Source organism: Scylla paramamosain, chromosome 36 (assembly GCF_035594125.1).
Source record: "Scylla paramamosain isolate STU-SP2022 chromosome 36, ASM3559412v1, whole genome shotgun sequence".
Classification (NCBI taxonomy): domain Eukaryota; kingdom Metazoa; phylum Arthropoda; class Malacostraca; order Decapoda; family Portunidae; genus Scylla; species Scylla paramamosain.
Genome location: NC_087186.1, coordinates 8,271,425 through 8,294,407, shown reverse-complemented (window position 1 = coordinate 8,294,407; position 22,983 = coordinate 8,271,425). Strand labels below are relative to the sequence as shown.

The 22,983-nt window shown below is 42.6% G+C and overlaps 1 protein-coding gene across 4 annotated transcripts in view; it reads right to left on the bottom strand.

Moving 5' to 3' along the window:
- Positions 1-22,983, bottom strand: part of LOC135090763 (protein ABHD18-like) — a 173,040-nt gene that overhangs the window by 146,914 nt on the left and 3,143 nt on the right. The window contains exons 6-11 of one of the 4 annotated variants that reach the window (XR_010262107.1): positions 22,841-22,930; positions 21,957-22,061; positions 20,986-21,500; positions 20,710-20,823; positions 19,149-19,244; positions 5,759-6,028 (exon numbers count right to left, since the gene is read on the bottom strand). Coding sequence is in view for 3 of the 4 variants with exons in the window: in XM_063987825.1 (XP_063843895.1) it covers positions 19,193-19,244; positions 20,710-20,823; positions 20,986-21,500; positions 21,957-22,061; positions 22,841-22,930 (876 nt within the window). In the remaining variant the exon portion in view is untranslated. Of the gene's footprint in view, positions 1-5,758; positions 6,029-17,117; positions 19,245-20,709; positions 20,824-20,985; positions 21,501-21,956; positions 22,062-22,638; positions 22,729-22,840; positions 22,931-22,983 lie in introns of those variants that run through there. The other 3 variants (XM_063987825.1, XM_063987827.1, XM_063987828.1) reach the window with 3 other exon arrangements.

Below are 22,983 nucleotides of genomic sequence, written 5' to 3'. Positions count from 1 at the left end.
TTTCCATCAAAGAGAATACACAACAACACAAAGGAAGAACATAAAGTAACACAATATAGCACCAGTAGACCTATTAATCCTTAGAGGACTGTGGAAAGCAACTTTATCTGAACTAAGGAAAGATATGAAGGCTTCTCATCTTCGCTATCAACATCATTTCGTCTTAATTCATCGCGTAAATTATTAAAACGTAAAATATTTATACTGTGGTGTGTGTGTGTGTGTGTGTGTGTGTGTGTGTGTGTGTGTGTGTGTGTGTGTGTATGTGGCCTCCAGTAATTCTTGCGGCTCCTCAACATTGGAAGTCATGCACGAATAAGCAGGAATAACAATTTGAAGCCAGAATACCAGGAAGAATAAATAATGTTAAGCCTGAAATATTAAATCGTAACCGTATCTCAAACTCCGGGGCTGGAAAATGACAACAGACCGATACACCAACAGACCAACAGATCAACAGACCACAGACTCTTCCGTGACCATCAACATTTTTACCACCCTTCCTTTGTTTTCCTTCTCCTTTTCTCTTTTCCTTTCTCGCTTCTTCCCTTTTCTTTCTTCTTCCTTTTCCTTTCTTCTTTTCTTTCTCCTTTTTTTTTTTTCTTTATTTCTTCGTTTGAGTAAGATCCCGGCGCTGCACTTAATAAAAAAGGGAAAAGTTGGCCGCTGTTCTTAGTTTCCCTGTCTTACAAACCAGAAAAGAAAAGGAAAAGGAAAAAATTGGGAAAATGGAAAGTTGCCCGCGGTTCCTTTGTTTTCCTAGTTTCCTTGCCTTACTTACAGACACGGGATAAAGGGAAAAAAAATGAAAAGGTGATTAAAAATTGATAAAAAGGAAGAAAACGAGAAAAGGGAAAATACATGAAAAATTAAAAAAAATAGAAAAAAGGGGGAAAAAGGGAATGGGATAAGGTTAAAACAAGACCGGAAATTAAAAAGGAAATAAAAAATAAGGTAATAAAAAGCGCTTTTCCACTCACGATCAAACAGGAAACGGAGAAAGGAAAAGAAAACTTGACAAAAAAAAAAAGTAAAGAGAAAAAAGTCTGTATACTCGAAATACAACAGAAAAAAGGAGGAAAGAAATCAATAAAGAATTAAAATAGTCTTTCTCATTGCATCAGCCAGCATTTCCTCATTAAAAAGAATGAAGAAATGGAAGAAGAAATTAAAGCAAGATACGAAAAGTCTTCTTAAAACAAAACAACCTCCCTATTTAAACAACGAGAGAGGAAATAGATAAAAGCAAGAGAAAAACCGCCTTCTTAAGTTTCTTCTCCTATTAAGCATAATTTTCTGTTAAAAATGAAAAAAAAATGGAAGAATAAATTAAAACACTAAAAATATCTTTGTACTCTTTTGTACGAGAGATAAAATAGAAAAAAAAGCAAGAGAAAAACGCCCTTCTACTCTTTCTATTCCTATAAACCGTCACTTAATATTAAAAATTTCTAATAATGGAAGAATTAATTAAAACAAGCTACAAAAAAGTTTCGGTACTCACTTCAAACAGCCTCCCTATTAAGACAACGAGAGGGGAAACAGATAAAAGAAAGGGAAAAAACGCCTTTCCACCCTCTCAACTCCCATAAAGCACCATTTCCTATTTAGGGGGCTAAGAGAGGCGGCCGGCGGTGCCCTGCGTCAGGAGTAAAGAGGGCGGCCCGCGGATACCACTCACTGTATCGCAAGTGAAGAGAGCAAACCATAAAGACATCAAACGATTCCTCCAAGGTGTTGAGACCCTCTTCCTTCCTCTTCCTTCCTCTCACTTCCTCTCACTCACTCGTGGAGAGGCCAGGAGAGTGAGAGTAAACCAAAGGAAGATGAGGAGGGATAAAAAAGTGGGTGAGGAAGAGGAGGAGCACGAGGAGGAGGAGGAGGAGGAGGAGGAGGAGGAGGAGGAGGAGGAGGAGGAGGAGGAGGAGGAGGAGGAGGGAATGGGGCGCACAAGAGGTGATGCAGGATTTAGGAGTGAAAACAGTGGAAGAAAAGAAAAGGAAATCAGGAAATATATGTGTGTGTGTGTGTGTGTGTGTGTGTGTGTGTGTGTGTGTGTGTGTGTGTGTGTGTGTGCGTGTGCGTGTGCGTGTGCGTGTGTTTGTGTGTGTGAGGAAAGTGTAAAAATAGAGAAAGAGAAAGGAATAAGAAAGAGGGAATGAAGCGAATAAGAAGTGAAGTGTAAGAGAGAGAGAGAGAGAGAGAGAGAGAGAGAGAGAGAGAGAGAGAGAGAGAGAGAGAGAGAGAGAGAGAGAGAGAGAGAGAGAGAGAGAGAGAGAGAGAGAGAGAGAGAGAGAGAGAAGCAGGGAAAGTGTAGGAAAAGTGCAAAGGTTAGGAGAACGCAAGTAAGAGAAAGAAAGATGGGGAAAGATAGAAGGAAAAAAAAAAAAAAACACACACACTAGGCAACGAAGAGAGAATGAGGCGCACGGGATGTGATGTAGAAAAGAGAACAGTAAAAGAGAAGAGAAGAATCAGGGAAATATGCATAACTCACGAGGAAACGAGGAAAAGATAGAAATACAAGGAAGGGAAGGAATACGAAGCGAACGAGAAGGAGGAGGAGGAGGAGGAGGAGGAGAAGGAAAAGGGAATAAGACACTGGAGATAATTTGCAAAGGAAATAAGCAAAGGGAGAGAAGAGGACAGCCAAGGAATGTGGAGGAAAAGACGTCAGGTGAGCGATGGAAGGCATAAAAACGTTGACGAGGAGAAGAGAGTGAGGGGGACAGGGTGGCGCAGGACGAGGCGCAGAGGAAGAGAAAGAGACGAAGAACCAGAAAAGATGTGAGAAAGATTTAAATGTAAGAGGAAGAAATAAAGAAAGGACGAGGACGAGGAGTGAGGTGAAATAAAGTGATAACGTGCAGGAAGGAGGATAAAAGGTGGAACAGGAAACGTGCAAGGATTGAAGGAATAAGAGGAGGGCGAGGAGAGGATGAAGGACACGCAAAGAACGAAGAGACGAGGAGGAAAAAAATAGACGAATAAAAAAGTAATTTCGAACTGAGGAATAAAAATAACGAAGGAGGATGAAAGCAGAATCAGGGAATATGCAGGAAAGCTGTTGAATTTAGAGGAAAGAATAACGAATAAGAAAATGACAAAGGCGAGAAGAGGAGGGGAAAATGAGGCGAATGAACGACGATACAGAACTGTGTAGGAGTGAAGACAACGGAGGATAAGAGGAGAATCTAGGAGTACATAGGAAAGGTTTTACAATTAGCAATAAGGAATAAAAGGGTGACAAGGAAGAGGACGAGGAGACAATGAGAAAATGAGGCAAATAAGTGATGAAGAGCTTATTAGGAATAAAAAAAAAACGGGGGAGGATAAAAGGAGAGTCAGGGAATATGTAGAAAAGGTTGAATTCAGAAGAACGAATAAGGAATAAGAAGGTGAGAGAGAGAAGAGGACGAGGAGACGAAGAGCAGGCAATGAGGTGGATAAGAGAGGGATGGAGGGCTTAGCAGGAATAGAAACAACGAGGAAGGATAAAAGGAGAATCAAGAAATGTGGAGGAAAGCTGTTGAATTTAGAGGAAGGAATAACGAATAAGAAAGCGACAAGGAAGAGGACGAGGAGACGAGGAGGAGACAATGAGGTGGATAAGAGATTATAAAAACTTACCAGGAATTAAAACAACGAAGGATAAAAGGAAGATAAAAGGAGAATCAGCAAATGTGTAGGAAAGATGTTAAATTTAAGGGGAGGAATAAAGAATAACAGGTTGACAAGACAAGGAAAGGACAAAATGAAGTGGATGAGATGTTATCTAAACTTAGCAGGAATAAAAACAGCGAAGGATAAAATGAAGATAAGAGGAGATTCAACGAATGTGTAAGAAAGATGTTAGATTTTAAAGGGAGGAATAAGAAATAAAAGGGTGACAAGGGAAAGGAGGAGGAGAACAAAACTAAGTGGATAAGAGGTTATAAAACTTCGCAGAGAGAAAAAGAAAAAAAAAAACACTGGAGGAGGATAAAAGGAGAATCGAGGAATGTCCAAGAAAAGAGTTAAATTCAAAGGAAAGGAATAACGAATAAGAAAACGAGGCCAAGAGGAGGGAATGTGGCGTACACGAGGTGAGGCTGGAAGGAAAACCAACGGAGGAGAAAAACACAGCCACACAACCACACGACCACACGACCACACAGAACAGCACGAAATGTTTAGGGGAGGTGTAAAAGTTAGAGCTTGAGAGGAACAAGATAAGACAACACTTGCACTACCTGTCGCCACCACCACCACCACCACCACCACCACCACCACCTCGTCACCATCTCGACACCAGCCACCTCGCACCTTCACACACCCTCCCGCTACATGTTTTATTGTCGCCCATCTCTTGTTCCTCCTCCTCAGCCAACGAGGGAGAGACAAGGAGGACAAGGGAGGACAAGGGAAGGAGAGGGAGGGCAAGGAATAGCAGGAAGCGGAATGAAAGGAATAAGAAGGAAGAAATAAAGGAAAAGGGATAAAATCAGCACGGAATGGAATGGGATGAACGGAAAGATTAGGAAAAAAAAATGGCCGGCAGGAAATTAAATGCAACGGTACAGAAGAGAAGGAATAGAATGAAAAGGGGAGGGAAAGAAAACTAAATGGAACTGAAAAGAAAGAAAAAGAAAAAGAAAATGGTAAGATAAGAAAAATAGAAGGAACAAAATGAAATAGAACGGGAGAGGAAAAAGAGAAGAATAAAAGGGAAAGGAAGGAGAAAACGTAATGGAACGACAAAGAAAAGAAAGAACAGAAATATAAGGAAAATAGAAAAAAAGGAAAAAAAATAAATAAATAGAACGGGAGACAAGAGATCTAACAGAATAATAATGAAATGGAAGGAACAGGAAAAGAAAAAGAAAAAAAAACATAACGCAATGGAAAAACGAAGAAGAGAAGGAAGAAGGAAAGAAAACTAAAGGAAAATTAAACTATAACAGAAGCGAAGGAAGAGGAATACGAGATAAAAGAAAAACCGTGACAGAATGGAAATTGAGAAAGGAGAAAGAAGAAGAAGGAAAGGCGGAAGAAAGGAAAGGAGAGCGGAGAGGGGAGTTTGTTCTTGAGGAAAAGGTTAAAGAAAAGAACTCGAACAGGAAGACGTGGCGGTGTTCTTGTTCTCCATCTGACGAGTGGGGAAGGAAGAGGGGAAGGAAGTAAAGGAGAGAGAGGAGGAGGAGGAGGAGGAGGAGGAGGAGGAGGAGGAGGAGGAGGTGCCGTAGCAACAAATATTCATTAACACCAAAGATCAAAACTTAATAAGCACGCTAATGAAAAATGCTAATATTCCTTTTCTTTTTTTTTTTTTTACATGGTTGTTTTCGCTAATGTTCGCTCTTAATTACCTGATCCCTGCTTCGTTTTCATTTTTTTTTTTCATTTTTTCACTGCTATTCACTGAACAAATTGGTGGCGTGCGTTTGACACCTGCGCAGGTAAAGACTCTTGAGTAAAACGTGATGCCTACATACACTTCCCGTTCCCTCTTCCTTCAAAACAAAAAATGCGGGGAGAAAAACATATGCACCTTCAAGGGCCTTCCAGTTAACAATATTTCTAAGACCATTCCCTGGAGGCGAGGATAAAGAAACAAGGAAACAGAAAAACCACGTGGGATTTTACACCAGAGTGCCAATCAACAACACACACACACACACACACACACACACACACACACACACACACACACACACACACACACACACACACACGAGAAAAATCAATATACAACTCAACAGAATATTTCAGCACTTACATTTCAGCCGGAGTCCTGAAACTGTGTGGGCGATGGTACGTGTATGGTGGTGGCTCTGGTGGGTGGGCGGTGCGTGGGCGGTGTTGCGTGAGTGGCAGTGAGCGGCGGTCAAGGTGAGAGTGCAGCATGAGGGGGCAGCGGGAGTTTACGAGTCGCCAGGTGAAGCGCGCGGCAGTAATCCAGGTGTACTCTTGCGTCACGCCAGCCTCTCACACTCCCCGCGTTGCCCTGCCGGCTTTGGCTTGCATGTGTCTGGCCACGCCGCGCCGCCTGGGGTGATAGGAGTGATAGTGAAGGGGGGAGTGATGATGATGGTAACAGTTGCAGCAGTAGAAACAACAACAACAACAGCAACAACAACAATAACAACAACGGTCATAATGATGATGATGATGATGATGATGATGATGATAATAATATCAATATTAATAATAAAAGTAGTAGTAGTAGTAATAGTAGTAGTAGTAGTAGTAAGAACATAAGAACATAAAGGAAGCAGCAAGAAGCAACCAGGCTTACACGTGGCAGTCCCTGTATGAAATATATTCTACCTATTTCCACCTATCATCCCCATCCATAAACACGTCTAATCTTCTCTTAAAGCTCCCTTATGTCTTAGCACTAACAACATGATTACTAGTAGTAGTAGTAGTAGTAGTAGTAGTAGTAGTAGTAGTAGAAGTAGAAGTAGAAGTAGAAGTAGAAGTAGAAGTAGTAGTAGTAGTAGAAGTAGAAGCAGAAGCAGAAGTAGAAGTAGTAGTAGTAGTAGTAGTAGTAGTAGCAGTAGTAGCAGTAGTGGTAGCAGTAATTATGGAATAAAGACAGATGATATAACATAAAAAGTGAGTACACAGGAAAATACACAGACGGACAGACAGACAGACAGACAGACAGACAGACAGACAGACAGACAGACAGACGGACGGACGGACGGACGGACGGACGGACGGATGTACATACATACAGACGTAAACGGAATGACTGATGCAGGCAGCAAGTCGATCAAGTAAATAATGTAACATGATACATATATATATTTGAAAACGTGAAAACATGTTCATAATTCCTAAATTGGGTATGGAGCTTAGAGAGAGAGAGAGAGAGAGAGAGAGAGAGAGAGAGAGAGAGAGAGAGAGAGAGAGAGAGAGAGAGAGAAACACCTCGTGCCATTAAATCTCAGCCAGGATAAAAACAAATCATGCAAACACACAAACGAGATCACGAACTTATTGCCAACAACTCTCCATACACGCAAAAAACACCAGTGCCATCCATTAATAAATCCAAACACAGGTGAATAAACAAGGCTAATTAGGCAGCGCGTGAGAGCAAACACAACAGGTGACGCCAGGTATTCTTGCCAGGTGTCGCCGGGACCACCGCAGGGCACACTGCCGGGTGACGTCAAGTGAGGCTGTGACGCCCCTGCCCTGCTGACGTCAAGGGCATTATGACATCACGCCTGAGTCACCCGAGTCGCCTGCTGTCCCTCCTCACCTCGGGACTCGCGGAAGATGAAGACCTGCTGCTTCGGATTCCCCTGTGAGACTAATGAGCTTTTGTTTATTTTTTTGATAACTCACTCCTGAACCTCTGTGAAGTGTTGACTCTTTGAACCTTTTATTGACTCGTGTACAGACCCTCCTCTCCCATCCTCCTCCTCCCAGTCTCCCTCTGAACTTTCGTGAGCTTTCTACAAACCTGTGAACATCTCTCGATATCTTTAAAAAAAAAAAAAGAAGTTTATAATAAACCTCATGTGGTGTTATGTAATTATATATATATAAATATACACACATTATTATTTTTATTGTTTTGTAATAAAAAGTTCTTTACATATTTAGTAGCATGATTATTTCCCTCATCCCTCCGCGAGTCACCTGCTACGCATCACCAGCATCAGTATTTATCGGGAACGCGGAGGTTAAAGAGGCTATAAGGGAGCCGTATTAGTTGTAACTGCGTACGATTACTTTTTACGAGTGGCGGAAGGGTCACACACACGCCAGCCACGTCCCCAAATGATCTTCACATTCAGTTCATAAAAGCAAACAACGAAAACAGCAAGAAAAAAATATGATAATAATACCCGCGCTTTTTTGCATAATGTCTTTACTTCCCAAGCCATCTTTTCCCAGCACCGTTGTAAAAGACTCCATAATTCTCGGGGACCTGTGATTCACGGCTGCCTGAAGAATAGATAGACACTCCCGCCGGACACGTAGCCACCGTGATGTACGCCTCCCTTTTGTTCCCTTCTCCCTCAGCCGCTCCCCGCCAAGCCGCAAATACCAACACTCCCCGCTGCTATACTGTACTATTACACTGTTATACTATATCATATTATATTGCAGAGGAAAATTTGACTTGAATCAAAGCTATTCCGACCGTTTCAGAAAATAAGACAAAGTAAATAAATAAATAAATAAAAAATACGACATACGGCAATGTAAATAGAACATCTTAAGGGAAAACTTCCTTCTTTAACTTGAGGGAAGTTTTTTGTGGCTCAGATACTTGTTTTACATCTTTCAGTAGAAAACCCACATGTGTTGAGGGAGTATTTTTTCAGCCTTTTCTCACGAGAAGGGCAGCACACGAGACTGTCGGAAGCACAGCGGAGTCTGTGCAGGAACAGAACTGGATTGCCTGTTGGAAAAGTAAAATGAGTCTTGGGATAAAATGAAATAAACAAATCCCTAACTTGCAGAAGAGGTTTCTTCATAGGATCTGTTTTGCGCAAAGGTTAGTCCTGTCATGTCACACTTGAGTCTTTGCCAAGGACATTGTGTTTATACTCGAGTCAGTGGCTCTTGTAAGTGGTGCGCCCTCCAAGTATAAACTATTTTTCCCAAAATAATTCCTCTTAACTTATAGGTGCAATTTTTTTTTTTTTCTCCACAAGAAATTATTATTACATCGCTATCAGTAGCTTTTATTATTTTTTAGTCATCTCTCTCTCTCTCTCTCTCTCTCTCTCTCTCTCTCTCTCTCTCTCTCTCTCTCTCTCTCTCTCTCTCTCTCTCTCTCTCTCTCTCTCCTCGTCTGGGTGGCGAAATACGTTCCCGGGAAGCCATCAGTACCCGCCAGGCCACGCCTCCTCCCACCCCGCCTTGTTCCCTGCCTGATCCTAAGACTGCTGCTGTCTGAGAGGAATTCCAGAAGCTGTTTTTGTACCAAAGCAAATCTGGTTACAACCAACATGAAGACAAGTGTTCGGGCTTGCCAGAGAGAGAGAGAGAGAGAGAGAGAGAGAGAGAGAGAGAGAGAGAGAGAGAGAGAGAGAGAGAGAGAGAGAGAGAGAGAGAGAGAGAGAGTACCTTCACCTCCCCTCGCTCACTCCAGCTGTTGTCAGAAGATAGCCAGCAATACTGTTTTATAGTCACCCTCAAGTCAAGGCTTTATTTTCTTCTCTCCCTCCCTCATCCTCCTCTCTCTATCTCTCTTTCTCCTCCTTCCCTTGCTTCCCGTTGTGTCGCCCACGAAGGAAAACTGAACGAAAAATAAGACCTGAAGCTACAGAAAAAAAGAAAAAAAAGAGGAAAAAGAGGAACGAAGGAAAGTAAGATAGTGACGTGAAAGAAAGTTCGAACGAAAATAATGAACCATGTGAAATCTCGCGAGAAGCTGCACCAGGTGAATGAAGGGTGAGGGTGAGGTGTCCAGGTGGTGAGTGAAATGTATGTAGCGGGAGGGTAATGGATGTCGGGCATTTCTACAAGGGCGAAAAAGCCTTGGAAAAATGTTGGAATAATAACGTTAGCGGGAAGAGGAAAGATGTTATACCCAGCGGAGCCATATTGCTACGCTCTCTCTCTCTCTCTCTCTCTCTCTCTCTCTCTCTCTCTCTCTCTCTCTCTCTCTCTCTCTCTCTCTCTGTCTCATATCCTAGGTGGCAGATTCTTCCTCATCCTAACAACACAATCTTTTTTCCTCTCTCTCTCTCTCTCTCTCTCTCTCTCTCTCTCTCTCTCTCTCTCTCTCTCTCTCTCTCTCTCTCTCTCTCTCTCTCTCCTCTCATATCCTAGGTGAGGTATTTTTCCTCGTCCTAACAACACCATCTTTTCTTTTCCTTTTGTTTCCACGCAGAAAAGCAATAGCGAGGTAGAGGAGCGGAGGTGAAGTGGTAGTGAATGCTTTATAATAGTGAAGCAGATGGCTACTCCCTTCTTTTTTATTATATTCATCTCTCTTCTCCTTCCTCCTCCTCCTCCTCCTCCTCCTCCTCCTGGTATCCGTGAACCATTTTAAGATGAGCGAAATTCAACAATCTTTCGCCCCACATTCTTCTCAGTGTGTTGCTGCAGCCTGATCTATTTATTTTTATTAGTTTTTTTTTTTTTTTTTTTTTTTTTGTCTAGTGTTTGCATGTTTCATTTTCTTTCCTTCCCGTGGTTTTATGTTTTGGTAAATTTCCCTTCTGAGTTGCAGCGTGGTTTATTTTCCTTCCCCCGCCCATGTGGGTTTATTTTATGGGTGTGAAGTATTTAGTTTTCATCATTTATCGCATTTTTCTCTCTCCCTCCCGCGCTGTTCAGACACGACTGCACATCATTACCGTAAGTGCATTTTATCCATAGCTTCTCATTTCAACGTCATGGCTTCTTGTTTTTATTGCTAATTTCCTGAGTAACTGAGTAAACTGTCTCCATCAGCTGAGTGAGTTTCAATTGTATACACACACACACACACACACACACACGTCTTCACCTGTTACCGTCTCCTCCTTTGTCTTGCTTTCCTCTCTTCTATATCATAACCCTCTTTTCATTCTTGCACTTTACAATTATCTCCTTGCCTTCATTCCTGGTATGTCATTCCCAGCTCATTTCTCATCTCACTTTTTCCCTTGCTCTCTCACTTCTCTTCCTCTCGCACCCTTCGTTATGCCTCTCCTTCCTTCCTTTATCGCCGTCTTCCTCTTCGCTGCTTGCTTCCACCCTCTCCTTCCCCTCCATCAATTATTCACTCTGTCACCAAGCTTCGTCTTTCCACTAAACACCCTTTATATTTACTTAATCTAAATGTGGCTTTGTGAGGGCAGGCACTTTTTCGAGAATTATAATACGTTTACTTCACTTACACGCACTTCCTTTGTCCTCTTTTTTTCTGTATTCTCTCGCTCTCTCATTCGCACACACACACACACACACACGCTCTCTCTCTCTCTTTCTCTCGAGTTCTTTCTCCTTTCATCCGACTCATAAATCTTTCCAGTTTTAATGGGAATTTATCAAATGCTCCCCGAGGCTCCAGTCATCTGTTAATTTCTTCCTTTCCTTTCAGACTCAGATATTGATGAACCTCTCGCTCCTACACGAAAATTTCATATTTCACCGAGTTTTCTCTTCGACGCTCAGGGCAAATTGACGAAAGCGCAGAAACTTTAGAATATTCTCAAGGTAACTTCCCTCCGCGCGTGTGAGGTGAACTGTACTGGTAAATATCTTAGGCAATATTTAAGCTGACGCATTTTATCACACGGAAAAAAGACGAGGTAACTAAAGTTTAATAATATTCTTAGGGTAACTTCCCCCTGTATTAAGTGTTGAGCAAATAGGTATTACTAAATAGCTTATAGGTTATTAAACGCATTCATCGAGGGGAGGGAAGGAGGAAGGATGTAAATTAGGCAGAGGAAGTTCAGTAGTACTCCTTAGGTCATTTTCCCTCGCGAGTGTTAAGTAAATGAGTATTTATACATCTAAGTTTGGTCATTTATCACACGGCTAAAATCTATGAAAATCAAACACGAAATTTTAACAAACCAAGATAACTTTCCCTCTCAAATGTTTAGTAAGCGTGTATTTGTAAATATTTTATACATATCTGAGACAAAATATATATATCTAATCTTAGTCATTCATGGGATGGCAAAAACATGAAAATTCAGCACGAAAATATAAAAACACCGAGGTAACTTCCCCCTGCGAGTGTTAAGTTAATGGGAATTAGTAAATATTTCATACGCACGTAATATTACAGTACATTTACACTGGCAAACTTTACAGAATGAAAAAACCTGAAATTATACAATAAGTTTAATAGCGTCTAGGTACTAACCTCCTGTGGCAAGTTTCAAGTAAATGGTAATTAGCAAATATCTTACCCGTAAATAATGCTACATTTATAAATTAGCCGTAATAAAAATAAATAAATAAAGAGAATCAGTGACTATACAGGAAAAGTTTAATGACCTTCGGGTACCAACTTCCCTGGCGAGTGTAAGGTAAATGTGAATTAGCAAATGTTTTGTACTTAGCTACATGTACTATTACGCGACACTCACTTACAAATTTACCAGAATAGAGAATGGAAATTAGAAAAAGTTTAATAACCTCCAGGTACTAACTTCCCCTGGCGAGTGTTAATAGGAGTTAGTAAATATTTTATATATACGTATATAATGTTATACTTTTACAATAACAAAAATTTATCTGGATGAAAAAAAAAAAAAAAGGAAATTCGTAGAAGTTTCATAATCCCCCGTGGCGAGTGTTAACTAAATGCGAGTTGGTAAATATCCTATAAGTATTATTATGTTACACTTTTACAGTTAAAAAAAAATTTACTAGAATGAAAAAAAATGGAAATTCGGAAAGAGTTTAACAATCCCTAGATACGAAAGTTCCCTGGCGAGTGTTAAATAAATGTGTATTGGTAAATATCTTATACAACATTTAACCTTGCGCATTTATCAGGGGGTGAAAAAAAAATGATGAAAATTAAGGTGAGCGCGGCTGGTCAGGTCGTTGGAGATGACTGAGTGGGCATATTTCTTCCCTTGGCACACAGGCCGGCCACTATCACCCCGTGCCTGATATAAACTAAATACACACTGCGAGCTGTTATCAAAGAGTTATTATCACCGGGAAAACTCATCACTAGTAGCAGAAATACGCTAATAGTGAAGGGAGACTCCGGAAACTGCACACACCCCCTCCCACACACACACACACACACACACACACACACACACACACACACACACACACACACACACACACACACACACACACACACACACACACACACACACACACACACACACACACACACGCCATCATTTTCTCAGGGTAATTAAGTATGGCGGACGAACTCTTTGCCAATATAGGATAAAGCGTGGAGGATAGTAAAAATAATAATAATAAATAAATAAATAAATAAATAAATAAATAAATAAAGGAGGAGGGGGAGCTGGATGAGACCTACATCGTAACAGTGACTCATAATAGTTCCAGGTAGTAAGTAGTTCGGGGATATTGGCTGCTAACACCTGGAGACCTTCAGGTATATGAAAAGTGAACCCTCCTTCCCGCATCTTCAGTTAATACGCTCGCATCAAAGACGGCTTCATTATCTATCTATCTATAGGCTATATCTATCTGTTAATCCGTTCATTCATCCATCCATCTACTTATCTATCTAACTACTTACGTTGGCAAAGACCTGGGAATTCGTTTCATTTAGACGGAACCGAGCAGGTAAAAACGCGGCCCCTCTTCCTGCATCTTCAGAACAATTTGATAGGTTCGTATTAATAAAAACTAAATAAAAAAAACCTGCTGGCGGACTCTTTTGTTTCGCCATAAAGTCTGATCCGCGCTTTCCGTAGCCGTGAATATCGCCCGTGAAGCAGTGACGCACCCGGCGCATCACCCTCTTGCCCCGCAGCGCATGTTTACGCAAGCCTTTTACAACTGCACAGTTTCATATCTATTTCGGCAACGGTGACATCGGCCCACTGTAGCCTTCCCCGGGTTAAAGCTGCGTGTCCCGGTGGGAGGGAGGCGAGGTGGCAAGGAAATGGGCTGGAGAGGAATGGGGTGGGTAAGGGTAATAAGGGCAGGGTAATAAGAATGTGATGAGTGGCGTACAATATGGGTGGATATTAAAGAAACCACAGCACGCCGCCTAAGCCTCCCGGGCCTCTTGTTCTTGGGACTGTTCTCAGTGTCCCGGTGTCTTGTATCGATTACTTTCAGCACTCCTGTTGATGAAGCAACTCACGAGATACATAAATGTGCGAGTACACTGTATATGGGGCACCCGTGTTCCCATTGCGTTACGTAAACACAATAAACAGGATACATGTGAGAAATGGTGATATACAGACAAGTTTGGCATTCCCATCATACAGTTCAGCGTCACTCCTGCTCTATGGCGTTCCTGTGTGTTAGCGACCCTGCAGCCCCTCATCGATGCTGAACATTCTATTAAAGACGCACAGCGCCGCCTTGCCCTCGGGGTTGGTGTACAGCATCTGCAGCTGAAAATATACGCTGTTGTCCTCGAGATCGGGCAGGCGGCGACGGGAGAAGACCTTGTCTGGATCCAGTCTCAGACTGAACTCCAGCTGCCTCTCAGGGTCCACGCACGCCATGAAGAAAGCGTCAGTGTCTGGATGGAAGCAGGAAGTCACGCCCCTTCCCTCAACCTTCGTCACCTCAACGCCTGGCGTCCACCTAACCCTCCCGTGCGCCATCACCCCTCGGAAAAGAAAGACCCCAGAATGCACCAGCTTGAGCACATCCCTGGAGCGCTCCACCAGTCGCGTGGAGCCTCCGTTCTGAGCCTGGTGGTGTAGTACCAGGGGTTGCAGCAGCGGGTTCATGCCCACTCCCTGCCCGCTGACACAGACCATGTTCAGGGTGACCTGGGACGCCGCAACCACCAGCGCATCCAAGATGTCTGCCTTCAGCCTGCGCCTCTCTTGGCCGCTGATGAACACCACCCTCCCTCCGCGGGCAGCCACCGCCGTCCACGCACGATCCACCAGGGTGCCCAGGGAGCCACGCCCTTCCATTGGCTCTTCCCGAACCTTTCCATCTGAGTAAAGGCGGCAGGTTCGGGTCTCGCGACACAGAACCTCAACGTCTGGCAGGCCGTGCGTGGCAGCGGCCCATCTGTGAATGCACGTCCTCACGTCAGGGAGTGCGCCGTCCAGCACAATCACCAGCCTGGGCCGGGCACGAGGCTGGCCGCCATGCACCAGGCAGTGCACGTCCGTCCCGGACAACAAGCCGTGTCTCAGAGAAGTGTCTTTGGTGTTTTCAGATAGAGGGGCGGCAGCCTCGCATATGTTGCATGCCAGCTTCCCGTCACGGTCTCTCGTCACCCAGAACGGGTTGGCCAGCGCTCGACACTTGTCGTTGGAACACTGCAGGAGTTGCTCGACCTTCTTGGGCTTTGGCAAGGTTTTTAAAGCAGCCATCGGTCTAAATGTCATTCTTAGGAGTTCGCAGCGTCGGGAGGGGATGCCAGAAAAGCTGAAAGTAAATGGTGCCGCGCCGATCAACTTGTGAGGCGCCCGCACCACGAATACACTGCTGGGATACACCTGAGGAGTGCTCCGCAGATCCTGGCTTCCGAGACTCAGGATGGAGTGACACAGCAAGAACAACACAGGAAGAGGTATCACGTAGTTTCCCACGGAGCCCTGCAGACCGATGAATGCTGCTTTGATCATGACGAGATTTACGAACATGACAGTGGTCAGGGCCCCCAAGAGGGCAATGAAAGAGGGAAGGGACTTCTTGCCTATACAGCGCCACAAAGCGACGCAGTGGTGGTGGACGTTGGCGATGCAGCAGTGGCACAGGAAGCAGTGGATGGAACCTGGGGGTCTGAGGAGGCGGCAGTACGAGCACCAGGTCCAGGTGACAGCCTCTCGCGGGGGCGCCGCCAGGGCGTCCTCTTTCCTCACCTCGCACGGATTGCTCGCCATCAGCCACACCGTCATCACCGCCCCGACGCTGCACGCCAGGAACATGAAGCACTGTAGAGGGAAGGGGTACGCCAGCCACCCCTCCACCTCCACTCCCACTAACGGCAGAGTCATTGCCACCACGCCTGCCCGCACCATCCACCCCGCCACCCGCGCCACCACCTCCCCCCTGCTTTGCCCCCATGGCACGTTCTCCACCACCACGCCCACCCCGTTAAGCTCCTCTGTCGTATTTACCATCTTCCTGCCCTGTGGATCCGCCCTCTCCTTTTGTATTGAAAAACTCACTGCTGTTACTTCGTTTTCGGTGGATGATGGGCGTCTAATAAACTTTGGTGCACTGGAGGCGCAGCGACATCGGGACCTGTTACCACCACGGCGGCGAGGTGTTAGTGTAGAAACAACGCGCGGCTCGAATGACCTGCCTGCCGCTGCGGTGCCACACTGGCAACTCGAGCAGCCAGTATGTTATATCGCAACTAAATTTATCTGTAACTCAAACTACATTGCATTATTTTTCGGTGCTGTGTACTTTTTAAGAGTTTTAGGTAATCTTACTTTATCTGCGGCTTTCTTGACATTATAAACATGCTTTTTAAAGTTATATTTTCCCGTCTATGTAAGCATAAACTTAATACGCCATCTAGTTTGTATGTATGTATGTCTGTCTCTTCGAAAAAGGCACTAAAGACTGAGTACGGTTGTTTCCAAATATCAGAGTATTGGGAAGCAATTAAGGAACTACTGTTACAAAAGAAAAAGAAGAGAGAAGCGAAAGTAGAGATTAGGTATGTAAGAAAAAAAATAAGTGGAAATTATAAAAATCAAGACTGGGAGCAACAGGAGTATGGCCAAAGGAAGTCAAAGTGATAACAATTGGGACAAGGATCGAGGATGTGCAAGATAGTGTTATGTGAGATATTATCAAGGGAAACACTGGAAGGGACAAGGAAGGATTAGGGAAATGAAGGGAGGGAGGCCAGAAAGGAACTGAAATGGAAGTGGAAGGTGAAGGGAGAAAGAATATGGAGAATGCAAGATAATGAACAGAAGTAGAGGGAGAAGAAATTATGCAAAGAAGGAAAAGAGAAAGCAGTGATGTGGTGAGAACAAGTAGCTCTGTGCAATGGGAGGGAGGAAGCACACAAAGCAATGGATTCAGGGATGGGGTGACAGTAAAGGCATAGTAAGAGATGACAAAAGTAAAAGAAGAAATAAGCTGATATTATGGACAGAACATGAAGGGAGGGGAAAAATAACCATGACAGAACAAAGCAAAGTGAATATGAAAAGAAATAAATGCACAGAATTGTAGAATAAAAGCAAATAATAGAAGAAATGCTATTTAATGGAATAAAATACTATTCAAAGGAACTTATCTTTGCAGCAAATTACTTTAAAATGCAAAGATCAAGTAACAGCAAGTAATTGTTGACTAGTAACAAGCCACAGCCACTCAGTCTTGTCCAGCAGGTGTACTCCAACATCTGTCCAGGGGAACTCCCTCCAGTGCCTCAACAGACAGTTGTCCACTTACTTCCATCCATTCTTCTCATCCAATCCTCTTGTTCTCATTTATACTAATCTCTGTCTTCTCATTCTTCAAAGGATCAAGGCAAGTAATAAACTGCATCAATCCCATATTTATTTTTAAATGCCAGTCAGCATTTATAAAGCTGGAACTGCAGTAGTAGTTTTGTGCATTACAAGTACTCCTCCCCATGAACACTTGTGCCCAAAGGCAGCACGCCATACTTACAAACTTACAGAGGTGTTTGATCTCTTCAGCTTTTCTTTACACATAGTGAAACAGAAAAGAATTAATACAGTCTTCTGTTTCTAACCTCTGTCCTCCCATTCCCTGGGCAGTAAATGGGAAGGCATTGGATCCCACGATGTGTTTGCACAGTTGTACACTTAAATAATATTTGCACTCATTTCGTCTTAGCCAACTATTTCAAAGAGAAAACCAAAGATGGATAACCAATGCATTAAGATTGCACTTTCCCTAGTGCCTTGGTATTACAAAGGGCAACAGTGTATCTGTCAACATTCATGAGCAGGTACCTTAAATGGCAGTGCAACACTTTACACCATGAACCTCTCCTATCTCATCAAGGTTCACAGGTATATTTATCTTACCATCATTTCAAAACAAACCCTCAAGACAAAATCAACTTAACCACAAAACCCTAGCATTATGGCACCAGTCAAGAAGCTGGGCAGCAAGACACTTTCCCTTCCTTGTCCTCAGCACAGCACAGATTTGTACATACAGAGAATCTTCCACTTGAGGCTGCAGTTGTGAGGAGTGAGGTGAAGAAGTACATAGCTGCTCTTGCGTGGTAAGAAACTATACGTGGCCACCACAACTTGGCTAGACATGGCCACCCTTAAATGTTAATGTGATAAGCACAGCCCCGCTGAAATATTCTATGAGTAAAATAACAACCTTGAACTGCTAAATTCAATCCAAGAAAACAAACAAGTCAAAATGTAACTGTCAACAGCATTTCTTGAATATATTGCCTACTAGTAGGCAACCTTAGCTATGTGAATCACAACTTTGTAACAAAATTATTCTGAACACACAAACAAGAAAACTGCTTCTAAAATAAAGCAGCATACAGATGTACAGCTTTTTGCTCTAAACAAAGTACTGAAAGCCTAAGTGGTGGCAAAAACAACCAACAATCTAACTGTGTTGACCAGTGGAGTTCCTGTCACGTGAACCCTCATCCCAGTGTGGCTTGTCATTTCATTAAGGCCTGTGACTGAAAGTTTTCACCAACAATCATCTCTTGAATCTCTGCTGAATGGAAAGGCAACATTAATGTCACCCATGCATCCAGACCTTGTCCATTTAGGAAACCTGGAGATTCCCAGGGAAGCATGCCTTGGATTCAGATTTCTCACCCTTAATTACCTGTTGGTCATTCGTGATCCATATATATTTGTTAATATAACAGTGACACTGTACTTACTGCCAGAAATTTTCAAAAATCTAGGAGCACTGTTCAGAATGAGGGATGAGTTAGAATATCATATCCACATATCATATGTCAGAAATGCATTAAAATGCATGAAAATACAAGTTTTCCAGTTCTCTTAATGTGAAATTTTCCTACAAACACTAACACTTCAAAAACATGAACCCTACAGTTTTTTTAAATGTTGACTTACACATAGCAGTGATGCTCCTTGACTTCATCTAAAGCTATAATTGTTCACTGGTAAAGCATCATAAAAATCCTCACTCACAAACTCCCATCTGGTCAGTGACTAGTTCATTATAAAAGTAGCAAAAGTATAACAGCTTTATGATTAACGCTAGTTTGGGTCCACAAAAGGAATAATCTACAATATATATTTTGTAGATATATGACTAATTAAGACAAGAGAATTATAGCAACTGTGATAGATAAAGTGCATAATACAAATGTCTACTAAATGTTCTGCCTATGAAAAGGAAACACTTCAAAACTCAAAACAAAGTTTTTGTGCCATTGAGCATCAGTTCCAGCAATATGGAAGCAGTATGAAATTCTATTTTATGAGCCAGAGATAAAATAATATCACTTTCCTGCTGAATGAGATGAAATTCACAGCACACCAAAGTCAGATTTACCAAAGTTGTCATGTTACAAGACACTGAGTACTGACCTCTGGCAGGCAGCATGGCAGTGAGGAGGATCCTGGCAGTGCCCTCAGCTGTAATATTTATCTATAACTCTATCAAATGAGTCCCTGATGGCTTTCCTGTGATGGGAGAGGAACAAATTGCAATCAAGCCACCACTAATATTACTGTAAGGAAGCAGTCATCATTCTACAAGGTATATTTCATGTCTTAAAAAATAAAATGCCCTGAACTTCACCTTCTTTTAATTCTCATTATGACATTAGTCTCTCTTCCATAACCTGTACTAATTCTAATATGCAGATTTGAAAAGACACTGCAAGGAATTTATGACTTTTCACTCAACACACACACACACACACACACACACACACACACACTACATACACTAAGTCACTAAGATTATTCCAGAGTTGAGTAAATAGACCCATGAGGAGAGATTAAGAATGTCGGAAATTCCTATCCTTGAAAATAGGAGAGAGAGGGAGAGGAGATTTAATGAACATCTATAGAATGATAAATGGTATGGAAAATGTGGACAAAGGTTTTATAAATTTAGACTCACAAGTACAAGGGGACACAATAAGAAGTCGAAGACACTGAGAAGTATAGTTTTCTTCACAGAAGTACATTGAGAAGTATAGTTTTCTTCACATAAGTGTGAACAAATGGAATGAACTCAGTGAAGATGTTGTAAATGCCAAAACTGTCAGTGCTTTTAAGACCAAACTAGATAGATACAGAGACAGGATACTATGAGATTACTCTCCTCCCATAAACCACAACTAAGTAAATACAACTAGGTAAATGCACACACACACACACACACACACACACACACACACACACACACACGAGATCTACAATTTGATAAGAAATATAAAAACTGCTTTTAACTGAATGAGTATATAATGAGGAAATTGGCTGTGACTATGATAAGACCACATTTTGAATATGCTGCAGTTATGGTCTCCAAGTACTAAGAGAGACCAAGGGAAACTGGAATGAATACAGAGAGCTGCAACAAAAATGCCTCCAACCCTATATAATGTTATATGAGGAGAGATTCAAAAAATTAAATCTCCTCACTTTGGAAGAGAGAAGAGAGAGAGGAAATCTAATTACTATGTACAAGATCATGTCAGGAAATGAGAAATTAGACCACAGGAACCTGGTGGTGCAAGATTACAGAAGTGCAAAAGGACATGACTTGAAGGTGAAGAAGGGAGTACGCAGAAGTGATATAAAAAGAACAGCCTTCCACAATGAATTGTTGGAGTCTGGAATGAGTTGGAAAGAGAAGTAGCACATGCTAGGACACTACAAGGTTGTAAAGAGAGAATGGATAATAGTAAATATCAAGAGGGGACATCATGAGTGTAGACTCCTCCTCCCATAAACCTCAACTAGGTAAACACACACACACACACACACACACACACACACACACACACACACACACACACACACACACACACACACACACACACACACACACACACAAAAAAAAAAAAAAAAAAGGGTGGGGGAGGGGGGCGGCACATATTATGTTTCTAAATATGCACAAGCATAACAAATCACTCACCTGAACATCTGATGGTTGAAGAGATAGGCAGCAACATGTCCAGTCTTCAGGGTTCTCATCTCACTCCCTGGCCACAGATCTGTCAGAGGAATGATGCCACTGCGGGGCATGTACCTGTGAGGGAGAATGAAACTGTAGGCATGAATACTCTGTGGAACAATACATACATGCATATATCTTTCACAACTGAAATGCCATCCCTTTAATTAAAGGAAGTCAAAATAGTGAGGAATATATCACACTGAAAAATAGTAACACTAATACTACAACACCTACCCATCATTCTTAGCCGCCACAATGATGACAAGAGTGGGATCAACAGGGATGCTGAAGTTAGCCAGATGTGTACACTCATCCATGACACCCCGCATGAACTGCACTGCTTCCCAGGTGAGTGCATCCTTCACCGGCATATAAGGCTCAAACTTTACCTCTGGCATGTTGACGGCCTGCTTGGGTCTGATGCCCACAGGAGTGAAGTCTGGCCGGAAAACTTGTGACTTGGCCTTCCGGTAGCCCACCAGAACATTCTCTTTCTGCTGCTGACGGCTGGAGCCAGACAGACCTAGGGCATTGAAGATGTTTAGCTTGGGAAGGGACAGACTCAGCCCTCCCCCACCTGATGCCACTCTCTGTGGTGCCACAGACTCCTGTTCTTGTTCTCGTGGTTGACGGTACTCCCTCCTGGGAGTGTTCTCCTTGTGGTCTTCCATCAGCTGCTGCACATGGGACAGGCTCTTGGGGAACTCTCGAGCAAAATGCTGCCCAACCTCATGGTAGACTGGAAAGTGCTGAAAAGGGTGGTGTTTTTTTCAACTGTTTCCAGTATTTTACTAAAGGTATACATACTTCACACCAGTGATCAAGGGAGGTATGTACTAGCAAAGCTCAGAGGAAAGTTTTACAGGCTGCCATTTCATTTAAATCTACAAACTTGAAAAAGGTAGTTGATGCTGAGACATAATGGAACACACTCAATCATAACTACAATTCCATCTCAATACATAATAAACCTTAGAAATGTGTAATGTCAACATCCTTACATGTATCCTTCTCTAATTTTCCTCAAGTCCTATTTTTACTGCACAAGATACCCTGGCCTGGAATCATGAGGGCAAAGCAACAGCTGTAAGCTAAGATGAATCACCAAGTAATGTGAAACATGCACCTGGTGTCTTGATATTTCTGTCCAGGTTAAATCAGATACTTTGAAAATACAATTCACAAAGACCAAGTACACCACTCACCCCTTCTGGAGACTGAATCATGTTGAACAGCTCCTCTCTGAACACCTCACTGGAGAAGTACTGGTTCTTGAGCATTTCCCAGTTGATGGCTCCACTCAGCACACCCTGCCAGGCACCAAGCACACAAAGGTCAACACCAGCCACTTCACCACACACCTATATTCTGAAGGCTTAAGCCTCAGGGACAATTACTCACCACAATCTGTAATTAATATTTGTACATTTAAATGCAAGTTAAGATTTTGTAGACTTCATAGGTTTCTATTTTAATGCTTTAATATATCTTAAGTTTATGATAGCAATCAATGTGTTCAATCTAAGCATTCAAAAGTTTAAGAAAATTATTCACTTTAAACATCAGAAGTTTAAAAAGTCATCTTTCTCTGCAGAATGAATGTTTGCATTCCATGCCTTTATGTTCAAAACTCAAGCATCTATACTATGAATATTCCTCTCTGAATACACATCACTATTAACAGGCATTGTTAAAATCTCCATCACTGTCGTAACTGCCAACAATCTTTTTTCCTGATCCAAATAATGAGATCCAAATATCCTGACATAGATAATGACAAGCCATGAAAGTAGTTTATAACCAAGCATTAAATACCAACTTGTGATGTGATAAGCTATTTTCAGCAAGAAGTCAAGATGGTAGTGCCTTGATGCACTATGAGGGTACCTGAGTGAAGCACTGTGAGGCAGTGGTCCAAGAGAGGCAGGGCACGATGGCCAGGGGCTTATGCCAGTTGGTTGCAGCTGCTGAGGCCATCTGAGGAAACCATCACCACCACTACCAACATTCCATATTTAGGCACAAGATCCTATCCTCCACCTACACCACCTGGCCATTCCCCTAACCCTATACCACCTGCAGTACTGACCTGAGTGAACACTCCTGATGCTGTGGTCCACGACAAGCAGGGAACCAGCGGTAGAGGTTTGGGCCAATTGGTGGCTGCCAGAGAGGCCATCTGAGGGTGAGGACTGAACTTTTCACCAGACTTAGAGCCAATTGGGTTAAGTT